The 26,004-nt window shown below is 43.5% G+C and overlaps 1 protein-coding gene across 3 annotated transcripts in view; it reads left to right on the top strand.

Moving 5' to 3' along the window:
• The window catches only part of TRIM26 (tripartite motif containing 26), a 116,378-nt gene extending 102,929 nt beyond the window's left edge, over positions 1-13,449 (top strand). For 2 of the 3 annotated variants that reach the window (XM_054569003.1, XM_054569002.1), the window contains 8 exons: positions 1,863-2,351; positions 2,517-2,612; positions 3,841-4,071; positions 4,492-4,566; positions 10,064-10,086; positions 10,532-10,647; positions 10,809-10,841; positions 11,341-13,449. In XM_054569003.1, coding sequence (XP_054424978.1) covers positions 1,914-2,351; positions 2,517-2,612; positions 3,841-4,071; positions 4,492-4,566; positions 10,064-10,086; positions 10,532-10,647; positions 10,809-10,841; positions 11,341-12,026 — 1,698 coding nt within the window. In that variant the 5' untranslated portion in view covers positions 1,863-1,913 and the 3' untranslated portion in view covers positions 12,027-13,449. The remainder of the gene's footprint in view (positions 1-1,862; positions 2,352-2,516; positions 2,613-3,840; positions 4,072-4,491; positions 4,567-10,063; positions 10,087-10,531; positions 10,648-10,808; positions 10,842-11,340) is intronic. The other variant, XM_054569005.1, reaches the window with a different exon arrangement.
• The last annotated feature ends 12,555 nt before the right edge of the window (positions 13,450-26,004 follow it).

Raw genomic sequence — 26,004 nt, 5'->3', positions numbered from 1 at the left:
CCGTCAGGTTTGTGTGGATGGGGAACTGTAGATGAGCTCTTCATAGTCTCCTTTTATCCCTCTGGGTAGTTGCAGGAGAATGAAATTACCCATCACCAATGATAGCTCATGCCACCCCTGACAACAAGAGAGGAAACAACTTAAGCTTTTAATCTTCTAAGCCCTCAATACAGTGACTTGGTAATGGACTCCAAAGTCTGAGGAGTCCCCTCTTCCAGCCCTTTGTGTCTGTTGCACCTCATTCCCTCAATAGGCAGACCAGGGAGCTGGCCCAGGCAATTCCTAAGATTTTTACTAGCCTTAGTATCCTTCTAAATATTTTATTACCTCACTTGCCAGTTAAATTACTCAACCTCCCACCCCTTCATTTGAGCTTTGTTTTCCACATTCATTACATCTTAAAGTCACACTGCTGTAACTCTATCGGAGTGTCCAGTGGAGTTTATTGTTGGCAGTGTGATAGTCCCTTACATTTGTGTAGTGCTTTTACTTTATGAAGCATTTTTTAAATATGTCACTTTTATTAGATCCTCAGGAAGTGGACATAATACTCCCACTACGTTTTTCCTTGGAGTCTTAGAGCTGGGGGGTCATTTCTAGCTTATTCTTGTCACTGAGGTGAAAGGGCATGAAGGCCACTCAGCTCTTTTGTGATGGACTTTCACCAAACACAGTTCTTAATAGCATTGACTTCCTGTGGCTCTGTCCCAGCCCACAGTGGCCTGTGTGCCCTGCTGTTGCCCTTCTCCCTGGCGAGTACTCTGGTTGCCTTCAGGATCCACAGCAGAGCAAATATCCCATCCTGTCTCTTGAGTAGTGTGCGTGTCACTATGGCTGCCTCTCCTTGCTTCCTCTCTTGATGCCACTTTACATCTCCACAAAACACTCTGTATCTGGTGCTTTGAATACTCCTGGTTTTGAGAACCACGTGTTCTGGGTTCTCTCGTAGATTTCTTTCTGCGTACTGTGTTTGTGCATAGTACTTTCAACATAATTCTTTCATTCAACCCACTTGGAAAACCTTGAAGGTATGTACCACTCTCCTCATTTTATGGGTGGACAAACTGAGTTAAGAGTTTTATTGTCACAAAGAGTTAGGGGCAGGAGGCAGAGGTTGAGTCAGGAAGTGGTTGGGCCAGGGCAGCAAAGGTAAATGGACTAAAGTCCTCTGTGCTCATCTTCTGTGCTCCCTCCGGGGGCCAAGCCTTCATGAGCACATTGTATTCACAACCAGCTGAGTGTTCCTGCACATTGGTTTCTTTGTGAGCCCAGCTGGGACAGTCCACCATTGTTGGTAGCTGTCCTAGGTGGGTGAACAAAACCCAAAGCACAGCACAGCCCAAGGAAACATCTATGAAGCCAAACACCAGAACTCATAATGTGGGTACTAACTGAATTTTGGTAAAGAACATCAATACTCTTAGTTTTGAAACCTGGAGGACCAAACAGAAGGAGTCTCCTGACTGTCTATGGCCATGAGTAGCTGTGCAGCCTGTGCCCTGCATAGCTGAGAGATTTTCTCCATGGTGGACATTGTAGATGTGTGTACATATCATAATTATCATAACCAGCTGATGGAAGGAAAAGGCCTTGAGGCAGGACTGCTTTCCCAATCCCACAGCCTGGGCTCCGGGCAGCTCTGCCTGCCACTCTGCCAAGCAACCCACTCTGGACCCCAGTTTTCTCATGTGTAAAATGAGGGGGTTGGACTAGGTGGTCAGTAAGGTGCTTTCACTCTGCTATTACGTGAGCTTCATAAGAGCTAGTCAGTTGTTGCTGCTTGCTGGGGCAGGCAGCCCTGTGTGAGGCTGCCACCTCTGCCCTCTGCTGTATCTGTTCTTGACTCCATGTCTGGTCTCCAGGGAACAGAAACCACCACCAGTGAACAGAGACCCATCTGAGTTAAGGACACCATGGCCATGTCAGCACCACTGCGGAGTCTAGAGGAGGAGGTGACTTGCTCCATCTGCTTTGATTACCTGCGTGACCCTGTGACCATTGACTGTGGTCATGTCTTCTGCCGCAGCTGCACCACTGATATCCGCCCTGTCTCGGGGGGGCAGTCTGTCTGTCCCCTCTGCAAGAAGCCTTTTAAGAAGGAAAGCATCCGCCCCGTGTGGCAGCTGGCCAGCCTGGTGGAGAACATTGAGCGGCTGAAGGTGGACAAAGGCTGGCAGCTGAGGAATGCAGCCCAGGAGCAGCAGGATGTGAAGCTGTGTGAGCGGCACCAGGAGAAGCTGCACTATTTCTGTGAGGATGACAGGCAGCTGCTGTGCGTGCTGTGCAGGGAGTCCCAGGAGCATCAGCCTCACAAGGCCGTCCTGCTGGAGAAGGCTGCCCAGCCCCACAGGGTAAGCCCTCTTCAACACTGGGGGGCTGTGCTCTGCATCCACCGGGAGGCCAGGCCTGGCCAAGACCCTGTTGAAGGCTCCTAGCCGGCCAAGGACTCAGCCTGAGTCTACCCTATTGTCCCAGCCTGGAGTGTGCACATGTCCCTACTGCTTGTCTCTCTGTAGGAACAAATCCTGAACCACCTGGGCACTCTAAGGAGAGACAGAGACAGAATTCAGGGCTGTCAGGCGAAGGGAGAAGCAGACATCCTGGCTGCGCTGGTAAGTGAGGCTATTAAGGAGGAGCCCAGAGGCGATGGGCTGGTGCAGTAGGAACTTTTGTACTTGCAGAGATGCAGTGGGAGGCCTGCGGGTGGCTCAGCCCTGTCAGCCTGAGCTCTGTGGCTTTGGCCTGCATCCTGGTCTGACAAGTGAGTGGGTTGCCTAGATATCAGCTAAGGTCCCTATTTCTCTGTAACTCACTTCAGCTGCAGGGCCAACTCTGCGGGGGAGAGCCACAGTGAGGGGAACTAAGGAAGGCCTGGCTCCATTCTTGCTTTCAAAGAGGAGGAGAAAGACGTGATTCCTATGGGAGTGGGGAGCCAGAGGGCTTAGGAGAAGGGCACTAGCTCCAGGATAAGAACTAAGGGGAGGACTGAGGATGCTTCCTGGGCCCTGCACCCATGGCTGTCCATATTTGGGAACAGACAGCACCTTGTGTGCTTTGGTAGAAATAGTATCAGGATGGAAAACTGAGAAGCAGATTTCAGTTTTCTTTGGGAAGTGGGCATTGCAGAGATTTTGGGCCCAGGCCTGACCCTGAGAAACTGGGCCCTGGGAGAGGGAGAGGCTGAAGCAGGAGACAGCTCAAGTTCAAGGAGCGCTTCTAGGCCCTCAGTGTATGGATACAACCCAACCTGAGACAACTGGAGGACCAAATACACTGGCCACATCCCAGCCTGGACTTGGCAGTGAAATTCAAAGGCAGGAATAGTCATGGCTCCTGAGTACAAATGTTGCACAGCCTCACTAAGGGAGCAAGATATGGCCCTATGTGGCAGGGATGGAGCACACAAATATTTTGTACAGAATAGGGGTGCTGAAGAGAGTACTGGTCAGACTTGGATGAGAGTAAGCTTCCTAGGAGACATGACATACAGAGATTGGTGTTTGGGAGGGAAAAGTATATTAACTCACAGTTCCTCAAAGAGCCCTGGAATATCGTGATTTACCTAGAATAGATAATGAGCTGACCAGTCAGCAGAGTTAGGGTTCTAGTCTTGTGGCTGGTTGAACTGAACTGATTCATGGACTGTGTCTTCTTCAAGGATGGCAGGTTGGCCCAGGAATGCTTGAAAGCACCTCCCCTCCCAGCCTGAACACTGTAGAATATGTGAGTGGGGGTAACCACAGAAGAAGAGCCAAACTTGTGTACTACTAACACCAGGTCCTGGAGGGATTTCCCACCACAAGGCAGAGGCATCAGCCCTTTCTCATTTCCCACCTGCAGAAGCAGCTCCAGGAGCAGAGGCAGCGCATCATAGCTGAGTTTGAGCAGGGCCACCGGTTCCTGAAGGAGCGGGAGCAGCACTTGCTGGGCCAGCTGGCAAGGCTGGAACAGGAGCTCAAAGAGGGCCAGGAGAGGCACAACAGCAGGGGCGTCTCCGAGCTCACTCGGCTGGCAGGGCTCATCTCTGAGCTGGAGGGCAAGGCGCAGCAGCCAGCGGCAGAGCTCATGAAGGTGAGAGACTTTTCCTGGGCAGGGAGGAAAGTCCTGCCCTGCCACTCATCTGCAGGACCTCGAGACAGTCACTTCCCTTGGGGGGGGGGGGGGGCTCTGTTTCTCTTCTGAATCATGGAGCTGATAATTCTGCTTCTCCCACTTATTCTGTTGGTTGCTTGAGCATAAAATGAGATGACTGCCATGGTGTCACTTCATAAAGGAAATTTTCCACAAAAGAAAGTTAAAAAATATTAAAATGGAAGAAAAGGTTATTATGGTGTTCATTATTATCTCCCGTTCTCATCACTACCATCATGAGCCTGTTTTCTAACAAGTCACTGGCAGAGACCTGTCCAGTGGAAGCTCTTGATGGTTTTGGAGATGAAGCTGTAGAGGTTGGGGGTGGTTAAGGGAGGGCTGATTGACACCTTCTCTTAGGTACCCTTAGGGTCAGAGCAGCGAGGTGGTCTCTGGGACTGTGGAATTACCCTCGGGGGAAAAAAGAGGAAGCAGGTGAGTTGCCTCTGGAATGCTTCCTGATGGAGACAACTTTGCTCCTGAGAAAGGGAAAGTCTTAGACTGGAGAACAGGTCTCCATGTTGAAATGACCCCACAAGTCCATCCTCCTGTGTCCTCTCAGAGGAGTCTTACCATGCTGGATAGGGCTCAGCAGCCTGCAGAGGAGCCTGCTAAGTCTTCCTGCTCTCCTCCACTTGCATGGCTCAGGTGCTTTGGCCTGTGTCAGCAGCATAAATGCTACCCCAGCCAGTGGCAGGGCAAGCCAGTAGCTGGCAGAGAAATGGCAGAGCACATTCTCCTGGATTCTGTGCCAACCTATACCTCACAGACAGGTAGCTTTCTCCTGCCTCTCCTTCACTGTGTATTCAGACTCAGGACTAGAGAGGATTTTAGAGTGCTTGCAGTGCAGTCCCACACTGATGAAGTCACTGAGGGCCAGAGAGGGGAAGGGGTCTGTCCCAGGCCATAGGGCAGGTCAGAAGTCTGTCAAAGCTCCAGCCCCAGGTCCTCACTCCCAGGCTTCTGTGGCCTTACTCTTCTTTTCTCTCATTTTATCCAGTGTGTGTTTTGGCTCCATATTTCCTCCAGATGTCATTCTGTTCCCAAAAATTTCTCTCAGACTCTGACTGGGTCACTTGCTGCCTCTCCCCTTCTACCTCCTCTTCTCCTCCTGGTTCAGGGACAGGCGTCTTTTCCTCTGGGTGCCACTGGGCAGATGTGTACTTGTTTGTGGAGCAGAGGGACATGATGGGGTGCTGGTGGGCTGACATGCAGTTGCATGTGCCCTGAGAAGAGCCTCTCACCATGGCACTCAAAGGAGCTGCATGGGCCCAGCCTTCAGTGCCTGCAAGACCGCTCTGATTAAAGATTTCCCTGGGGTAGGTGTCAGGGAAGAGAGAGAGTTAGGTGTCTGCTTAAAACTAATATGTGAAACATTGAACTGGTGGGTTTTGTCTGTTTTGATTTTGCTGCTAGGGAACTGGACAGCTAACTCCTTAATTGTCATTAATCTTTTCCCAGAGATTATTTGACTGTCTATGGAGAGTAAGAATGAGATCCTATTAAGATAGGGGCTCTGATCCAAAAGTCCAATAGAGAAATATAGGTGAGTGGGAAGCAGCAGGATAAAAGATGTAAAATAGAGTTTTTGACAAAGGGGATGGAAAAGGAAAGGAAGATCTCTGGACTGGGAATTTTGTGAAGATATTAAAGGGAATAGGGAGATAGTGGCAGACAAAGAGACACTGACATCCTCTCCAGTTCAGCCCTGGACATACCTTGCAGGGTTGAGTGGCTGCTCACACCTCTGCCTCTCCCACTGTTGGTCGCCTCCTTGCCTGTGAAGGGCCCCTTCATGAGTGCCCTTTGTTCATGCCCAGGTGTGTGCCGAGCCAAGAGTTCCATGATTTGTTTGTTGCCTGTTGCTCGACAGCTCCAGAAGCCTGGATGTGGCTGCAGGTTGCCTCAGATTCCCCAACTCCGCCTTCTGTATTCTTTGGAAGACGGGTTCCTGCACTGGCCTCTGGGTCCCATTCTCTCTGGGTACCCCACCCCCTTTATTCCTTAGACAGCTCTCACTGCCCATTTATTTGCCCTGTTATACCACATATCTCTGTAGATGTGTTGGCACAAACTGTCTCATGCTTGTCTCCCAGTCTTCAATCTGGCTTGGACTTAAGTTTTTTTTTAAAGTATATTTTATTGATTATGCTATTACAGTTGTCCCATTTTTTCTCCCCTTTATTCCCTGCCCCCCTATAATCCCCTCCCACCAGCATTCCCCCCACCTCCACCTTAGTTCATGCCCATGGGTTGTACAAATAAGTTCTTTGGCTTCTCCATTTTCTGTACTATTCTTAATCTTCCCCTGTCTATTTTGTACTTACTATTTATGCATCTTATTATGCATCCCTGTACCTTTTCCCCCATTCTCCCCCCTCCCTGCTGATAACCCTATATGTGATCTCCATTTCTGTGATTTTGTTCCTATTCTAGTTTGCTTAGTTTATTTTTGGTTTTGGTTTTGTTTTTTGGTTCAGTTGTTGATAGTTGTGAGTTTGTTGTCATTTTACTGTTTGTAGTTTTGATCTTCTTTTTCTTAGATAAGTCCCTGTAACATTTCATGTAATAGGGGCTCAGTGATGATGAACTCTTTTAACTTTACCTTATCTGGGAAGCACTTTGTCTGCCCTTCCATTCTAAATGATAGCCTTGATGGATAAAGCAATCTTCAATGTAGATCTTTGCCTTTCTTGACTTTGAATACTTCTTGCCAGCCCCTTCTTGTCTGTAAGGTTTCTTTGGAGAAATTAGCTGATAGTCTTATGGGAACTCCTTTGTAGGTAACTGTCTCCTTTTTTGTTGCTGCTTTTAAGATTCATTCCTTATCATTAATCTTGGGTAAGTTAATTATGATGTGTCTTGGTGTGTGCTTCCTTGGGTCCAACTTCTTTGGAACTCCCTGAGCTTCCTGGACTTCCTGGAAGTCTATTTCCTGTGCCAGACTGGAGAAGTTCTCCTTCATTATTTCTTCAAATAAGTTTTCAATTTCTTGCTCTTCTTCCTCTCCTTCTGGTACCCCTATGATTTGGATGTTGGAACGTTTAAAGTTGTCCCAGAGGTTCCTAAGCCTCTCCTCATTTTTTTGAATCCTTGTTTCTTCACTCTGCTTTGGTTGAATGTTTATCTCTTCTTTCTGCTCCCAATTACTGATTTCAGTCCTAGCTTTCTTCCCTTTACCGTTGGTTCCCTGTATATTTTTCTTTATTTCACTTTGCATAGCCTTCACTTTTTCCTCCATTTTAAGAACATACTTAACCATTTCTGTAAGCATCCTAATTACCAGTGTTTTGAACTGTGTGTCTAATAGGTTGGCTATCTGTTCATCGTTTACTTCTATTTTTTGGAGCTTTGATCTGTTCTTTCATTTGGGCCATATTTGTCTCATCATGCCTGTTACATTGAAAGGGGCGGGGTCTTAGGTATTCACCAGGGTGGGGCAATGCAGGTTGCTATGTTGTGGTACTCTCTGTGGGGGAGGGGTCAGAGAGGGAACAATGTTACTTGCTTGGCTCTCAGCCTGCTTTCAGTCACTTCCCCCGCTATCCACAAGCAAATTGGGCCTTTGTAGTGCTGATTCTTTGGAGGGGGGTGTTTGCGTACATACTAGGACTGGATGGGTCTCCAATGGACTCTCCTGTGCTGCTGGGAATTTCTCCCACCACCACAGCCCCGACAGGTCCCACAGGTTTTTACAGCCAGAGGTTTTGAGGGGTTTTTTTTTTTCCCCCACACGGGAACCCTGGGTTGCGCAGTCTGTCTTGCTCCCCGCATGTTCTTCCCAGTTTATCCACACACAAATGTGGGACTGCCTGGTCTGCCAGCCACCGCCTTGCTGTGTGTCCTCTATGCCCCAGCTGCCCATCTCCACCTCTCCTACTGGTCTGGATGAATGTTTCTTCTTTAACTCCTAGGTTGTTGGACTTCCATACAGTTTGATTTTCTTGCAGTTCTGGTTGTCTTTTGTTTTTAAATTTGTTGTTGTCCTTCTTTTGGTTGTGCGAGGAGGCAAAATGTATCTACCTATGCCCCCATCTTGGCCAGAAGATCCTAGACTTGTTTTGAGGGACAGGCTAGAAGAATTTGCCAGAAACTGAAACACTTCTGGGCAGTTGCTTTCTAGTAGGGGCAGGATGCATCTGTGACCTCTTACATGTCCTCCCTACAGCAAAGCCCACCTCTTCCTGAGACATGCTGAAACAGTCATCAGCAGCCGCAACTTGGTGATTCCATTTGATTCCCCAATGTCACCCCATCCCATCCCCTTTAATTCTCCCCTCTGTTCTTCCTGTAACCCTCATGTATTTCTGTAATATAATGTATTTGTTATATTGACTGTTCACCCACTGCTTCCCTACTACAAGGTCTGCTCTGACAAGAATAGAGATTTGTATTGGGTTGGCCAGAAAGTCCCTTAAGGTTTTTTTGGTAAAATAAAAATCACATTTTTTATTGTCACCAATAACTTTATTGATTTGGATATTTTGAGCATGTTGGCTCTCTCTCATGTGGTATAATGTTGATTGTTCTCAATTAGTGTCTTGGTTTGATCACTATCAGCTTTAACTTGTCTACCCTGCTGTGGAGCGTTGTCCAGTAAGAAATCTCCAGCATGAAACTTCACAAACCACTTTTGACATGTTAGATCAGTCACAGCACCTTCTCCATAACATTGCACAAATCTTTTTTTTTTTTAAGACTTCATTTATTTTTAGAGGGGAAGGGAGGGAGAAAGAGAGGGAGAGAAACATTAATATGTGGTTGGTTGCCTCTTGTGCACCTCCCAGTGGGTACCTGGCCCACAACCCAGGCATGTGCCCTGACGGGAATTGAGCTGGTGACCCCTTAGTTTGCAGGCTGGCACTCAGTCCACTGAGACACCAGCCAGGCTGCACAAATCTTTTTTATTTGCGTTTCCGTTGCGCTTTTGCCTTCCTTGAAATAATAAAACATAATATGCTGAAAATGCATATTTTCTTTCATCTTCAATATTAAAATGTCCACACAAACATTCACCAGTGGTGATCTTTTTTTAAATGCACACTAATATGACAGCTGTCACAGTACAATCTAACAAAATTGCTTCAAATGAAATTAAAGACAACTAAGTGTTACTAGAGCCATCTTACAGAAAAAAATGAACTTTTTGGCCAACCCAGTTATCTCTCTCTCTTTTTTATACTACTGTAGTCCAGGCTTCTAGAGCAGTGCCTGGTATGTGCGAAGCACTTAACATCTGTAAATGAGTGAAAGGAAAAGAAAACTTGAGCCAGGTTACTTCCATCTGGTTTCACTAACTTCAAGGGATATTGTCCTCAGCTGTGTAGTCAAAGTTGGGCTCACCAGGAAGCAATTTTCTTTTTTTAAAGGACATAGCCCCCAAATTATAGTCAATGCTTCCTTTTACATCCATTTGGCTAGAACTTAGTCTTATGACAAGACCTGGTTAAAAGTGAATCTGGGAAATGTAGTTTTCTGATGAGGTCTATTGTTAGAAGGGGAGAATGGATCCTGGAAGTCACAGCCACATGAAAGCCTCCCTTTGGTGCTTTACAGCTATATATTGAACAAAGTTTAAACTCCCTGCTATGCCTGTTCAGTCCTTCATGACCTTACCCTGCCTCCTTCACCAAGCCCTTTTCCACCTTCCCATTCTTCACTTGACCAGCGCTTTCTCCTTCAGCTCTCAGCACAAATGTTGTCACCTTGGAGAAGTTGGCCCTATCATCTCTGCCCTGCACCACCACCACCCGCCTCTCCCGCCCCCAGTCACTCTGTCATATATTTTTTTGTTGTTGTTATCATTTTATTCAATGCTACCACTAGAACATCAGCTGCATAAGGAAGGTACTGTGTCCCTGACTCTGATACAGTGTTGCTGCAGATGAATGAAGTCTGAATCAGATTGATCCTTGTGCTTTCTTTCCTCCAGGACACCAGAGACTTCTTGAACAGGTAAAAGCTTCCTCTCTGAACTGTGCCTCACTCATTCCCCTGGGCCTGTGTTCCCTCCTTTTTCCCTGACCATGATCCATTTGAATTACTGGGGAGTGAAATAGTGCCAAAGGTACCCAAAGACCATCGTTCCACCTGGGAAGCAAGAACACAACCGTGAACTAGAGATTTGCTGTCCACTGAAGCAAGGTCTCTGTGGAGTTCCAACTCCTTGGCCTGCTCTCCTTGTCTGAGATAGGATAGGTAGCTAGGGCAGAAAGGTGGCTCAGTAAACTCAAGTGCACCGGAGGGTGAGTCTGCTGATGGTTGCAGTTTACTTAGTGTCTTTGGGCCCATTTCTCTATCTGATGGGGGTCAATCATACTTTTCCCTTTTTACTTCATATTTGTCATGAATATTGAGAGAAATGCAAGAGGAGCTAAGGGTATGTCTGCCATCTTCTCAGGTATCCACGGAAGAAGTTCTGGCTTGGGAAACCCATTGCTCGGTTGGTTAGAAAAAGGACGGGAGAATTCTCAGAGAAACTCCTGTGTCTGCAGCGAGGCCTGAGAGAATTTCAGGGTAAGGGTTGGGGAAAACCTTGGGGTGGGAGCCAAGAGTAGGACTGGCACTCTGAGGAAGGGTCCCTTTCTTCTACCCTCTGAGGGCCTCTGTTTATGTGACAAATGAGCCTGTAAATTTGCTGGGCCTGAGGGTCATTGCTTTCCTTTTTTTCTCACCAGGGAAGTTGCTGAGAGACTTGGAATATAAGACAGGTGAGTATCCAAAAGATTGTTTCTGGATTTATCTCAGATAAAGAATACTGTCTCCACAGAGGTTGTGACTGTCCCCTGGTTCCCCAAAGAGTCCCTTCTTTTATGCCACAGGGAGAATTTTCCAGCTGCCAACCTCAAGCTCCCTTTGCATTTTCTGACCAATCACTACTCTTCAGGCTGCAGGAGAGGCCTTCACAGGGTAGTCTGGCCCTTCTCACCCTGTGTTTGATTATTCTTGCCTCATAGGTCCTGCAACCAGTCCCTTCACTGTGTCTTAGTTTCTTCTCATCTGCACGATCACATGCCTCCTAAAGCCAGTCCCTCTTGGCCCTGCCGTAAGGTTGTGCCCTGCATTTTCTGAGGGGCCCTGTGCAAGTGGACCAAAATATGAATAGCTCCCTGGGATTGTGCAGTGTGGCAGCCCTGCCATGGACACCGTGGAGACTCATGGTTTCTTCCAGCCCATCTGGTGACACTGTTACCTCTTTTGTTCCCACAGTGAGTGTAACTCTGGACCCACAGTCAGCCAGCATGTACCTGCAGCTGTCAGAGGACTGGAAATGTGTGACTTACAATAACAGCCTGTACCAGAGTACTTACCTGCACCCCCAGCAGTTTGACTGTGAGCCGGCAGTGCTGGGCAGTAAGGGCTTCACTTGGGGCAAGGTCTATTGGGAAGTGGAAGTTAAAAGGGCGATGTGGTCTGAGGATGAAACAGACAGGGACAAGGAGGATGATTGGGAAGAGGAGGAAGAGGAAGAGGAGACTGTCTATGTGGATGGATATGATGATTGGGAAACAGATGAGGATGAGGAGTCCTCCTTGGGGGATGATGAGGAAGAAGAGGAGGAGGAGGAGGAAGTTCTGGAAAGCTGCATGGTGGGTGTGGCCAGAGACTCTGTGAAAAAGAAGGGAGAGCTCTCCCTGCAGCCAGAGGACGGGGTGTGGGCACTGCGCCTCTCCTCTTTGGGCATTTGGGCCAACACCAACCCTGAAGTTGAGCTCTTCCCAACAGTGCGGCCCCGGAGAGTGGGCATTGCCCTGGATTACGAAGGGGGCACTGTGACTTTCACCAACGCAGAGTCACAAGAACTTATCTATACCTTTACTGCCACCTTCACCCGGCGCCTGGTCCCCTTCCTGTGGCTCAGGTGGCCTGGAACACGCCTCCTGCTGAGACCCTGAGCATCCTTCCTGATGCCTTTCTCTGGCCCTCACCTATTTTGGAATTCCAGGACTGAAGGGGGAAGGAGGTGCCTGAATCAAGGGAGAGAAGGTACCCTGAGTCCTCTGCTGATCCCCTCCCTGTGGGTGTGGCCCCTGAGACTTCACTCAGTACTGCTGCTCCACCCACATTGCCTTGGCCTGCTCTTCTCCTGCCTCCTATGGGACCTGTGCAAACTTCCAACCCTGAAGATCATGTGGGCTCCTCCCTTCTTCCTGTCCACTGCCTTTGACCCAGTCCTGCATTATCTTTGTTGAGTAAAGGGCAAGAAGCATTGTCTTGCCCAGTGTAGCATCCCATGTCAGATGTCTTTGGAAAAATAATGGAATGTCCCACCCTAGCCATTTTGCTGTCCCCAAATCCTATAGCTTCCTTCTCACACAAATCCACTCTGCTACCTTCCTTGGTACATTAAACAGAGCTTCCCCAACTCAGAATGAAACATGTATAAATAGGCTGAAAATGAACTGAATGAAAAGTGAGGCTTCCCTGGCACTTGAGTGAGGTACCTAGAATCCAGTGGAAGTTGTCTTCTAATGGCCCAGAGCACAGGCTCTGCTCTTCTGAGATTAGGGCTGTGTGTGTGAAGTTCTAGGTCTAAGGAGGCGGGGCTCCCTATAGCACTCTGTGGTCTTGGGAATGGTCCAAAAATCTGTGGCTTTGGATAACAGTTATAAGCAGTGTGGGTTGGTCCTTGGGAGGATGGTTTTTTAAAGAATCCAGTATATCTTGTTCTTTTCAGCCCATCTAAAAACACCAGGGAAGATACCCACTCAAGCAAAGCCTCCCTTGCTTTGGAAGCTCTGATAAGTTCCTCCAGCAGGGTCTCCAGACACTAGCCCTATCATTTTCCTAGCAGAGAGGCTAGAGAGGGCAAGACAGGCTGTGGGAGAGGGAAGGAAGGCAGCAGGAGTCCATGAGCCCACCAGGTCTTCATGTCAAGGAAGGAATTAAAATATATCTTCTGTCCACAGGCCCAGCCCAAATACCTGCTCTGTCCAGCCCCTAATGCTCACAGGTTAACACATCACCCTGCTCCAGCCAGGCCACCTTGCAGCCACATCCATGCCCTGCACAAGGGACTGCTCCCAGCCACTGGATTGTACTGCTTCTATAGCCAGCAATCTGTGTATGCTACATGCTGTCTGAGGTGAATGCTACATCTGACTTCACCTCTAGATCTGTAAGCTCCTTGAGGGTGGGTGTCATATCTTGTTTTTCTCTTGTATTCTCTGCAGCACCTAGTGCACTGCTGGGTGCAGAGTAGGTGCTCAATAAAATCTTGTTGAATGGACAGCCTGTATTTATGTATATTTTATTATAACTCAGATATCACCAGGCCTTCTCAGACTAACTACAAAGGTTCCACTGACAGCAGTAGCCCAGGCCTTTTCTTCTGGGTCTTTCAGAACTCCTGCTTTGCTCTCTGTCCTTCATATATGCTGTCATTGCTGAAAGACCCCAAAGATCTCCCCATGGGACGCAGGCCAGTCAGTAGCAAGGTCCGGCATTTGTCTGTGATGGGGCTCTGTTGGGAAGGGTGTTGTCCACCATAACACTCCCAAAATCCTGTTTTGGAAAATAAACAGTACCCTGAAGGAAATGTAACCTAGAGATTCAGTCTGCCTCCTGACATCACTCTCTGATCATTTCTTGTCTTTTCTCTGATTTTTTTGTTTTGTTGCCCTGTTAAATATAGAAAAGAGGACTTATACAATGTACATTGGAGATTCACTGCACAAACAGTATGCTTATTCCCTGGACTCTCATTTGTGACGCATTAATGTTGCACCTTTTTGTTGTTTCTTTTCTAAATTCATATATACAAAATATGTGTTAGTTATTACAAGTAAGACATGCATTATCAGTTATAAGGCCCATTAATCCATATTTGAATCCTCATAGATAATAATCACTAGCATTTTTTTAATTGTTCAATTACAGTTGTCCCTATTTTCCCCCATTACTTGCCCCTGCCCTTCCCACCCCTCCACCTTCCACCTCCCACATTCAGCCTCTCCCCAGTTGTCCATGGGTCCTTTAAACATATTCCTTGGAGAATCAGGGTGGTGGAGGAGTGAGTGGAAGTCACACTGACCTCCTCCCAGGACCCATCTGGAATTAACTTGTGGAGCAATCACCTGGAACAAACAACTGAAAAATCGAGAGAGGAGCCTTCTAACCTCGGACAGACAGAAGAATCAGCTTTAGTGCAATATAACTGGTAAGGAGTGCAGTAGAATCTCAAGAAGGCAGGCGGCCGCACCAGAGGGATATTGAAAGGGCCAGTTAGATCCCCCTGAGAAGAGTGAGGGCTAAACCAAAAGTGGGGATCTCCAGCCTACAGCACCAGAAACCAAAAAGTACACAGAAAGGAGCCAGCTGCGAAAAGCGGCAGGGTTGCTCTCTGCCAGAAACAGGCAGCTGGAGACACAAAGAGCCATTTAAAGGGCCAACGCATAAATTTTTGTTCACAGCCTCTTACCCTGGTCTCTGGGAAAGGCAAGGGCAGAGTGGGCTAGAAATACCTGATGAGAGACTGGAGAAGGAGGCTTTGGGGAAACAGAGTAGCGGGTGGGATCCCAGTGCTGACTCATCCCCCATACGACAGGAGCCATCTTGCTCAGGCAGAGACCATTTCCCCTGAGTGGCAGCAGCATCGGAGGACCCAATAGCCCTCCCCGTAGGTGGGATTCTGCCCTGGCCTGTGCTGTCTAAACCACTGGCTGAGTGCATAGTGGCAGCCACAGAGAGTAGGTCCCTGGCTAAAGGGGGTGCAGAGTGGTCTGGAGACACTGGAGGAGAGAACAGAGTAGCTGGCAGGCTCCCAGTGCTGACTCCTCCCCATACTGCAACAGCCATCTGGCTCAGGCAGAGACCACTCCCCTGAGCAGCAGCTGTGGGAGAGGACCCAATAACACCACCTGCAGGAGGGATTCCACCTGCCCTGAGCTGTCTAAGCCAGCCTGCTGAGTGCAGAGTGACTAGATTAACAGCTGAAGGAGACAGCCACAGATAGTAGATGACTGGAAGTCTCAAACAGACTGCCTAAGGTCAGACAGGGACAATAGCAGACATCAACAGAAGCAGATCAGAAAGTAAAAACAGCAGTCTCCTTCCATAGAAGTTTACACCATAAAGTCAGGAAATCAAGACATCAATTTAAGGAGAAGCAAAAAAGAGTCTCACAAATAATAGGGAGACAAAGAAACACCCCCCACTCAAAGGGAAAGGAGAAATCCCCAGAAAGAGAACTAAATGAAACAGAGGCACGTAAACTATCAGATACTGAGTTCCAAACAACGGTTCTAAGAAAGCTCAATGAGCTCAGAGAGAATTACCAAAAAGTACAGGGAAACTATGAGGAACTTACTGCAAACTATAACATCATGAAAAAGGACATAGAAACTATCAATAAGAGACAAGAGGAAATGAAGAATACAATTTCTGAATTGAAGAACACAGTAGAAGGAATCAAAAGCAGGCTAGATGAACCTGAGCATTGAATCAGTGAGCTGGAGGACAAAGTTGAAAAAAGCTCCCAGAAAGAGCAAGAAAAGGGAAAAAAAGACTCAAAAAGAATGAAGAGGTATTGAGGGAAATGCAGGACAACCTGAAACAATAATATTTGTATAATAGGGATACCAGAAGGAGAAGAGGATGAGGAAAGGGTAGAGAACCTGTTTGAAAAAGTAATGATGAAAAACTTCCCTAATTGGAGGGGAGAAAAAGCCACACAAGTCCAGGAAGCACAGAGGGCCCCATTCAAGAGAACCCAGTGAGGCCCACTCCAAGACACGTCCTAATAAAATTGGGAAATATCAAAGACAAACAGAGAATCCTAAAGGAAGCAAGGGAGAAAGAAGTAGTAACATATAAGGGAGCCCCAGTACAGCTAGCAGCTGACTACTCAACAGAAACCCTGCAAGTCAGAAGGGAATGGCAAGAAATACTCCAAGTGATGAAAAGCAAAGGCCTGCAACCAAGACTGCTCTACCCAGCAAGGCTCTCAATTAAAATGGAAGGCAAAATAAGGAGTTTCCCAGACAAAAGAAAGCTAAAAGAATACACTTCCACCAAACCAGCACTGCAAAATATGCTAACGGGACTCCTTGAAGATGAAGAAACAAAGTATGAATACCCAGTTTCTTTCAGAGTTTCCAATACTTGATATTACCAATATTTTTAATATGTATTAATCTGATTGTGACAATGTTATTTTAATTGTTCCTTTATTATTTGTTTAAACTAAATGTGTTTTTATAGATTTCTTGCCTATTTCTATTGTTATTAAAAAGCTTTAAATGTCTTGGTATTCTTTATCCATTTATTGATTAAAGATTTGTAGAATTTTTTCCCTAAAAAAAACAAATATTAACCCTTTTTTAGATGTGTGGGAAATACATTACTTGCCTTTTAACTTTTAAAATATGTATACTACTACATAGTCTTAAATGTTTAATTTAGTCGTATTGTCAATGTTTTACTTTATAGCTCTGAGTTTGAATATTTTACTTCAGGTCATGAAAAATATTAGTCTGTATTTTCTCCTCAAACTCCTTAGATTCTACATATTGATTTTTAACTCACCTGAATATTTCTTGTATAATGTGTGAAATAGGGCTCTATATTTGTTCTGTTTCAAGTAATAGTGGTCCATGCACCTTATTTGTTGAATAAGCCTTATTTTCCCCATTGATTTGAAATATCAATTTAATCATACATTACACTGTTAGACAGAGATATATGTTTGTTTCTAGAATTCTTATTCTGTTTCATTGATCTACTTGATTATTTCTTTGTTGGTGTCATGTTTTAATTGCTGAGACTTTATAATGAATTTAAATTTTTTAATATTTTATAATTGACACATAAAAAATGAAATCAATCTGCATTAAAAAAATGAAAGAGAAAGAGAGATAGGAGAGAAAGAAAAGAAAGAAACTCCTACCTTTTATGACAACATGGATGGAACTGGAGAACATTATGCCAAGTGAAATAAGCCCATTGGTGACAAACAAATTCTATATGATCTCACCTATAAGTGGACTCTATTCAACAAAATAAACTAATGAACAAAATAAACTGCAGGCATGGAAACATGGAGCAGACTGAAGGTGACCAGAAGGGATGGGGAAAGAGGACAATGGTAGAAAGAAGGGGAAGGGACTAGGCAAAGAACATGTATGAATGACCCATGCACATGGACAACAGAGTGGGAATTGACTGTGGGAGCGGGGGGTTGGATGGGTGGATTGGGGCAAAGGGGGAAAAATTGAGACAGTTGCAATAGAATAAACATGATATAAAAATTAAAAAAAAATACTCCTTAATTGACCCTTCCCCTTTTTTCCCCCATTATACCTCTGCCCCCTCCCCTCTGGTAGCTGTCAGTTTCTTCTTTATTTCCATGTCTCTGGTTATGTTTTTCTCGCTTGTTTATTTTGTTGATTAGGTTCCAATATAGGTAAGATCATATGGTATTTGTCTTACCTCCTGGCTTATTTCATTTAGGATAATACTTTCCAGCTCTATCTATGTTTCCCTGAAAGGTAAGAGTTTTTTCTGCTGTGTGCTGTTCCATTACTGTTCCATTTTTGATCCACTCATTTACTGATGGGCACTTAGGCTATTTACAGCACTTGACTGTATTGTAAATAAAACACCAATGAACATTGGGGTGCAGAGGTTCTTTTGAATTGGTGTTTTAGGATTCTTAGGGTATAATCCCAGCAGTGGAATTGCTGGTTCAAAAGGCAGTTCCATTTTTAGTTTTATGAGGAAATTCCAAACTGTTTTCTACAGTGACAGCACCAGTCTGCATTCCCAACAGTGTACTAGGGTTCCCTTTTTTCCACAGCCTTGCCAGCACTTGTTGTTTGTTGATGATGGCCATTCTGACTGGTGTGAAGTGGTATCTCATTGTGGTTTTAATTTGCATCTCTCTGATGGCTAGTGATGCTGAGCATCCTTTCATATTTCTTTGGGCCCTCTGTATGTCCTCCTTGGGGAAGTGTCTGTTCAGGTCCTTTGCCCATTTTTTAATTGGATTGTTTGTGTTCCTGGATTGGAGTTGTGTGAGTTCTTTATATACTTTGGAGATCAAATCTTGTCCAAGATATCATTTGCAAATATATTTTCCCATACAGTTGGTTACCTTTTCATTTTGCTGATGTTTTCTTTAGTCATGCAGAAGCTTTTTAATTCATGTAGTCTCATGTATTTATTCTTTCCTTTATGTCCCTTGCTCTGGGAGACATATCAGTGAAAATATTGCTATGCGGAGTATCTGAGGTTTTCCTGCCTATGTTCTCATCTAGGACTTTCATGGTGTCACAACTTATGTTTAAGTATTATATCCATCTTGAGTTTATTTTTGTGTATGGTATAAGTTGGTGGTCGAGTTCCATTTTTTTGCATATACTTGTCCAGATCTTGAAATACCCTTGTTGAGGCTATTTTTACTCCATTTTATGCTCCTGCTCTCTTTGTCAAATATTAACTGACCACAGAGACATGGGTTTATTTCTGGGCTCTCTCTACTCTTCCATTGACCTATGTGTCTGTTCTTTTGCCACCACCAAACTGTTTTGATTACAGTGGCCATGTAATATAGTTTGATATCAGGTATTGTGAATCCTCCTACTTTGTTCTTTCTCAAAATTACTGTGGCTATTTGGGGCTGTTTATGTTTCCATATAAATTTTTGAAATATTCTATATATGTGAAATATGTCATTGGTATTTTAATAGGGATTGCATTGAATATATAAATTACCTGGGGTAGTATGGACATTTTGATGATGTTAATTCTTCCAATCTGCTTCCATTTATTTGTGTCTTCCTTAATTTTTTTCTTCAGTGTTGTATAGTTTTCTGAGTACAGGTCCTTTAATTCCTTGGTTAGGATTACTCCTAGGTTGTTTATATTTCTTGTTGCTATTGTAAGTGGGATTCTTTTCCTAATTTCTGTTTCTGATGAATCATTGTTGGTGAACACAATGCCTTTGGTTTCTGAATATTGACTTTGTATCCTGCTGTTTTGCCAAATTCACTTAATCGGTTGAGTTGTTTCTTGGTGACGTCTATAGGATTTTCTATGTACACTATCATGCTGTCTGCAAACAATGAGATTTTTACTTCCTCCTTTCCAATTTGGATGCCTTTTATTTCTTTTTCTTGTCTAATCACTGTGTCTAGAACTTCCAATACTATGTTGAATGGAAGTGGTGAAAGGGGGCACCCTTGACTTGTTTCTGATATTTGTGGGAAAGCTTTTAGGTTTTCCCCATTGAGTATGTTGTTGCCAATAGGTTTCTCATATGTGGCCTTTATTGTATTGTGGTATGCTCCCTGTACTCCCACTTTGCTGAGTGGTTTTATCATAAATGGGTGCTGTACCTTATCAAGTACTTTTTCCACATACTGATATCATATGTGATTTTTGTCTTTCCTTTTTTTAATGTGATATATTATGTTTATTGATGTGCGAATAGTGTAACCTCCTACACCCCTGGAAAGAATCCCACCTAATCATGGTGTTTGATATTCTTAATATGTTGTTGGATCTGGTTTGCCAATATTTTTCTTGAGGATTTTAGCATCTATATTCACCACTGACACTGGCCTGCAGTCTTCTTTCTTTGTTGTATCTGGCCTTTATCTGGTTTTGGGATTAAGATGATGCTGGCCTTGTAAAAAGAGTTCGGGAGTCTTCCCTCTTCTTGGATTTTTTGGAATAGTTTGAGAAGTAAATATAGGGGTCAGTTCTTCCTTAGATGTTTTGTGAAATCCTCCTGTGAAACTGTCTAGTCCAGGGCTTTTGTGTGCCAGGAGTTTTTTTCAGTAATGCTTCAGTTTCACCAGCTGTTACTGGTCAGTTCAGGCTTTCTAGTTCTTCATTCAGTTTTTGAAGATCATATTTTTCTAGAAATTTGTCCATTTTTCCCAGAACTTCAAATTTATTGGCATAGTTATTTGTAGTAATTTTTTACAATCCTTTGTATTTTTGTAGTATCAGTTGTAATTTCTCCCCTTTCATTTCTGTTTTTATTTATTTGGGTCCCCTCTTTTTCTTGGTGAGTCTGCTTAAAGCCTTGTCAATTTTGTTTATCTTTTCAAAGAACCAGCTCTTGGATTTATTGATCCTTTGAATTGCTCTTTATTTTTCTCTATGACATTTAAATCTGCTCTGATCTTGATTATTTCTTGCCTTTTATTCACTCTGGGCTTTGCTTGTTGTTTCTCCAGTTCTTGAAGCTGTATGGTTAGGTCGTTTATTTGAAATGTTTCTATCTTTTATAGGTAGGCCTGTAGTGCTATGAACTTCCCTCTCAGGACTGCTTTCACTGTGTCCCATAAGATTGGGATGTTTTGTATTCATTTTCATTTGTTTTCAGAAACATTTTGATTTTTCTTGATCTCATTATTAACCAATTCATTTTTTCATAGCACACTATTCAGTCTCCATGAATGTGAATGTTTTTAAGTTTGTCCTTGAGGTTGGTTTCTAGTTTGAAGCCCTTGTGGTCCAAGAAAATGCTTGATACGACTTCAATATGCTTGAATTTGTTGAGGCTTGTCCTATCATGTGGTCTTTCTTTGAAAATGTTCCATCTGCATTTGAAAACAATGTGTATTTTGCTTCTTTGAGATGAAAAGTTATATATATATATATATAAAATCAGTTAAGTCCATTTCATCTAGTACATTGGTCAGTGCAATGATATCCTTTTTGATATGTTGTTTCACATCTATTCATTGCAAAGAGTAGGGCATTAAAATTATCTAGTATAATTATGTTGCTGTCTATATCTTTCTTGAAGTCCTCCAAGATTTTCCTTATATATTGGGTATTCCTATGTTGGGTGCATATATGTTTACAATATATGTCTTCTTGATTAATTCTTCCCTTGAGTATTATGAAGAGCTCTTCTGTGTGTCTCTGTTTATGGCCTTTGTTTTGAAGTTTATTTTTCTGATATAAATATTGCTACCCCAGCTATTTTTCCTGAGTATTTGCTTGGAATATTTTGTTTCCAACCCTTCACTTTCAATCTGTATAGGTCTTTTGTTCTAGGGTGGGTCTCTTATAGGCAGCATATGTGTGGGTCATGTTTCCTTATCCATTCAGCTACCCTATGTCTTTTGATTAGAGCATTCAATCCAGGTACATTTAACGTTAATATTTATAGATACTTACGCATTTCCATTTTCCCCCTTTGTACCTGTGTTCCTCCCTCTTTCACTTTTTTTCTTCCTTTCCTTAAAGTAGTCGCTTTAGTGTGTCTTGCAATGCTGGCTTGGTGTTTGTATATTCTTCTGGCCTTCTTTTGTCTGGGAAACTCTTTATTTTTACTTCCTTTTTAAATGAGAGCCTTGATGGGTAGAGTAGTCCTGGATGCAGGCTTTTGCTTTTTATTACTTGGAATATTACTTGGACCATTCCCTTCTGGCCTGTAGTATTTCTATTAAGAAGTCAGCTGCTAGCCTTATCGGAGCTCCCTTGTATGTTACTTTTTGTTTCTCCCTTGCTGCTTTTAAGATTCTCTCTTTGTCTTCAAAACTTGACATTATAATGATGATGTATCTTGGAGTAGGCCTCTTTGGGTTCATCTTGATTGGGACTCTGTGCTTCCTGGACCAGGGTGTTATTTTCCTTTTCCAGGTTAAGGAAGTTTTCCATCATTACTTTTTCAAACAGATTTTCTATCCCTTCCTCCTCTTTTTTTCTCCTTGTGGAATCCCCATTATATGGATATTATTATGTTTCACGTTGTTCTGCAGTTCCTTTAATCCCTCTTAATTCTTATTGAGTCTTTTTTCCTTTTCTTGCTCTTTCTGGGAACTTTTTTCTACTTTGTCCTCCAGTTTGCTGATTTGATCCTCTACTTCATCTAGCCTTCTTTTAATTCCTTCTACTGTGTTCTTCAATTCAGTATTTGTATTATTCCTATCCTCCTGACTCTTATTGATAGTCCGTGTCCTTTTACATTGATGTAGTTCACAGTAAGTTCCTTTTTCGGTTCCCTGTAGTTCTCTGTAATTCTCACAGAGCTCATTTAGCTTCCTCATAACCATTGTTTGGGAGTCAATATGTGATAGTTGCTTCTATTTCATTTAGCATTCTTTCTGGTGATTCCTCCTTATCATTCAACTGGGGGTTGTGTCTTTGACTTCCTGTTTTAAGGGAGTTTTCTTCTTTGATTCTGCTTCTTAAATTGATCTACTTTGATTCCCTGTCTTTGTGGTGTGAGCTTCCGTGGCAGGAGCTCTATGTGATTCAGTGATGTAGTCTTCTTCATCTTCTGAACTTGATGCTCTCAGGATGCCTTTTATGGTGTGTATGTTGGCTAACTGGATATAATTGGGTTTTCATTGTTTTGGGGTAGTTCTTTGGTGGTTCCTTTCCTCTAGCTGGTTGACTGAGGATCCGTCTGCCCACCATGGCTTGTATGCTGTTGTGCATGTGTTGCCAGAACAAAACCACAAAGCCCAGGAAACAAACCCATACCTGCAAAAATAACCCCCACCTACACTCCCACTGTCAACAGCAAATGAACCAGTATTAATAAGGGTTCATTAATAAGAACCAGTCTTAAAGACATTAAGACGATTATAAGAAAGAATAGTGAATATGAGATGAGCTACTGAAAAAAAATGATTTTGAGAGGATAGAGGGAAAAGCACTGATAAAAACGGAATCAGAGCAATGCAAAGAGAGAAAGTAAAATTTACATCATAAAAAAGGGAACGAAGAAGGTGGAATGAAGTAAGAGAAGGGAAGCATATAGTATTAGGTTTAATGAGAAATAAAATGAGACAGAGAAAGAAAAAAGAAAAGTAAACAAATAATTAAAACAATAAGAACCAAATTGGAGAAAAAGATCTCCTACCGCACTATCAACAACAAATGAGCTAAAATTAATATATGTAGTATGGGAATAAGAGGGGAAAATGAAAGAAAAGCTTAAGAGATATCTAGAGGACAGGGGAGTGATTTTTGAGATGGTAGAGGGAGAGGGAATACTAAGAGTAAGGAATGAAAACCAGGGTAAGACAGGGAAAAGTTAAAATTTGAGATGAAAAGGAAAAAGGGTAGTATGGGAGAGAAAATAAAAGGAAAAAAACAGGCTAAGACAAGAAAAAGTTAAAATTTGAGACTAAAAAAAGTTGGAGAGAGGAAAAGTAAAATTTGAGATTTGAAATACAAAAATAGCGATGATCTAGAGATGAAATTGAAAAAAAATGCAACAACAACTACCCTATCCACAGCCAACAAGCAGAGATTGCTAAAGGTGGAGAGAGAGCATGGCTATTTTAAGAGTGGGAAAAAGAATGTGAGATGACCATTGACAAGAAAATTGAATTTGAGAGGCCGAATGGTGGTGAAATAGTAAGAGTGCAGAGTAGAAACAAGTTGTAGAAAGAGAGAAAACAAAATTTAAAACAAGAATACTAGGAGAAAAGAGGAAGGTAAAATGGGGTAAGAGAAGGAACAAAAAATGTGAATTGAAATAAACTATAGTGTAAAATCTAGTGACTTAATATGCATGAACTTGGACAAGAAATGAATGTTAAAAATCTATGCAAGAGAGAAAATGTTGCAAATCATGAAGACCATGGTGGGTTTCATCTTGGTAGCATCTAGTATTTACCACTGTGTTTTCTTTCTGGATTTGCCTCTGCTGATGTCAGATGATGACCCCGTCAGGCCATAGGCAGCCTGTTTGAGACTACCAGGAATCTACTGTGTGTGGCTGACTCCTTCAGCTGTTAATCTAGTCACTCTGCAATCAGCAGTTAGGCTTAAGCACCATAGGTGGGGCAGAGTCCATACTGGGGGCAAGGCTATTGCTTCCCCTCAGGCTGCTGGCACTCAGAGCAGAGTGGTCTGCCTGAGCAAGATGGCTGCTGTATTATGGGTGATGATTCAACACCAGGATCCTGGCGACTACTCTCTCCATTCTCTCCCCAAAGCCTCCATCCCCAGTCTTTCCTAATTGTCTCTAGTCTACCCACTGTTGCTGGAGCCCCTGGTAAGTGGCTGCAAATGAAAATTTATGTGTTGGCCCTTTAAATGGCTCTTTGCTTCTCCAGCCACACGTCTGGCAGAAAGAAGCCCTGCCACTTTTCACAGTTATCTGTTATCTCTGTACTTTTTGGGCTCTGGTGCTCTAGGCTGCGGATTCCAGCTTAGGATTTAGACCTCACACTTCTCAGGGGTATCACCCTGGCTGCTTAAGTATCCCTCCAGCACTTCAGCTGCTATCTGTGTGCACCCAGCCAGCACTCTCTTGTCTCCACTGCACTCCTGTGTCTCCACTGCACTCCCTACCATTCACATTGGTCTGAAGCTATTTTTTTTCTGACTGTCCATGGTTGTAAGGCTTCTCTCTTGTTATTGTTCAGCTGTTTGTCCAGATGATTTCTCCACAATTTAGTTGTAATTCTAGATTGGTTCTGGAAGAAAGTTAGTGTAACTTCCACTCACTCCTGTACCATCTTGGATCCCTTTCTAATCACTAGCATATTGTTGAATATGTAAATTTATTTTGTTGGTCGATGTGGATTGCTCCCTAAAATTATGCTCTCTAGTCTTTTATTTATGGAATAATTTCATAATTCTCAAAATGCCCTTTATCCTATTTTGGAAAGAATATTTGTATACCGAGATTTCTTAAACTTGCTATGGAGATTATTTGTATTATGAAAAGGTAGTCATTATTATGTGCCCTGGCTGGCATGACTCAGTGGATTGAGCACCGATCTGTGAACCAAAGGGTTGCTGGTTCAATTCCCATTCAGGGCACAAGCCTAGGTTGTGGGCCATGTCCTGAGCAAAGAACATGGAAGAGGCAACCACACATTGCTGCTTCTCTCCCTTTCTTTTACTTTTCCTTCCCCTCTGTCTAAAAATAAATAAATAAAATCTTTTTTTTTTTTTAAAGAAAAGCTAGTAGTTATTAAATAGAAAACATTTCCATTTGAACAATGTATTAATGTTTTCAGGTCATTGTTGCTTTAATGAGTTTTAAAAGCATCATACTTCCAAAATAAACTGGAGAAGATAAAATATGTTTCAGCATAAAAAACCTTTGCAAAATAATAAAAGTGTTTTCTGTACTAATATACCACCTTAGTGTACAAATTTGCCCATAGATTTATTCAAATTCTTTTGAAATTTAATTTTTATGTTCATTTTCTAAGTTGTTATTTGTGATTCACAGCTGCACATATGGTCACACCTGTACAATGCTGTTGCAAAAATATAGTCCCCTGTCCCATTTCTCTCTTCAGAGGCCCAGTTCATCTTTGTAGCAGACTATTTTGGTGTTTACCTTCATTTTCCATATAAATGAGTCTGGGGCATTATCCCCTGCTTCCCATTGTGGAGAGGGAAAATGGAGCTCTGTTCCTGTCACCACACCCCACCCTTCAATCCTGACATCACATTTGTTAATATGTTTGTTATGTTAATCATGTCTGTGTGATAACTACACCTGTACAACTTTGTCATCCTTGGAGTCAGTAATTGCCTCTTCCCTTCTTTTGGTTTGTCTCCTGCACACTCATCACCAGTTGTCCAGTCTCAAGCTGTGCAGTCATCAGGGGCAGTGAACACTTTGTCCTCTTGATGTGTTTCCTGCAGCCCCCCAGCTGGTCTGCAGAGCTTTGTGGGTCTCACTTCACCCTCAGGTTGGGAGTCCTGGGTTGGTTCTATTTCTTTCTCCTGCATTTTCCCTCTTCTTAACTAACTTCATTTCGATGAGACACCATCAAGTAACTTCCAAGAAATGGTGCATGGAAGGTGAATTGTTGAAATCATAAATACCTGGAAATGTCTCTCTGACCTTGATACTCACTTGTTAGGTTCCCTGAGTATAGGAGTCTTTGTTGGAAATCATTTTCCTTCAGAATTTCAAAGGCATTGTTCCAT

This window comes from Pteronotus mesoamericanus, unplaced genomic scaffold (assembly GCF_021234165.1).
Source record: "Pteronotus mesoamericanus isolate MK-2021 breed Mesoamerican mustached bat unplaced genomic scaffold, CSHL_Meso_final contig_20, whole genome shotgun sequence".
NCBI lineage: Eukaryota > Metazoa > Chordata > Mammalia > Chiroptera > Mormoopidae > Pteronotus > Pteronotus mesoamericanus.
Note: the sequence above shows the minus strand (reverse complement) of the source record. Positions and strands in the feature narration are given on the sequence as shown.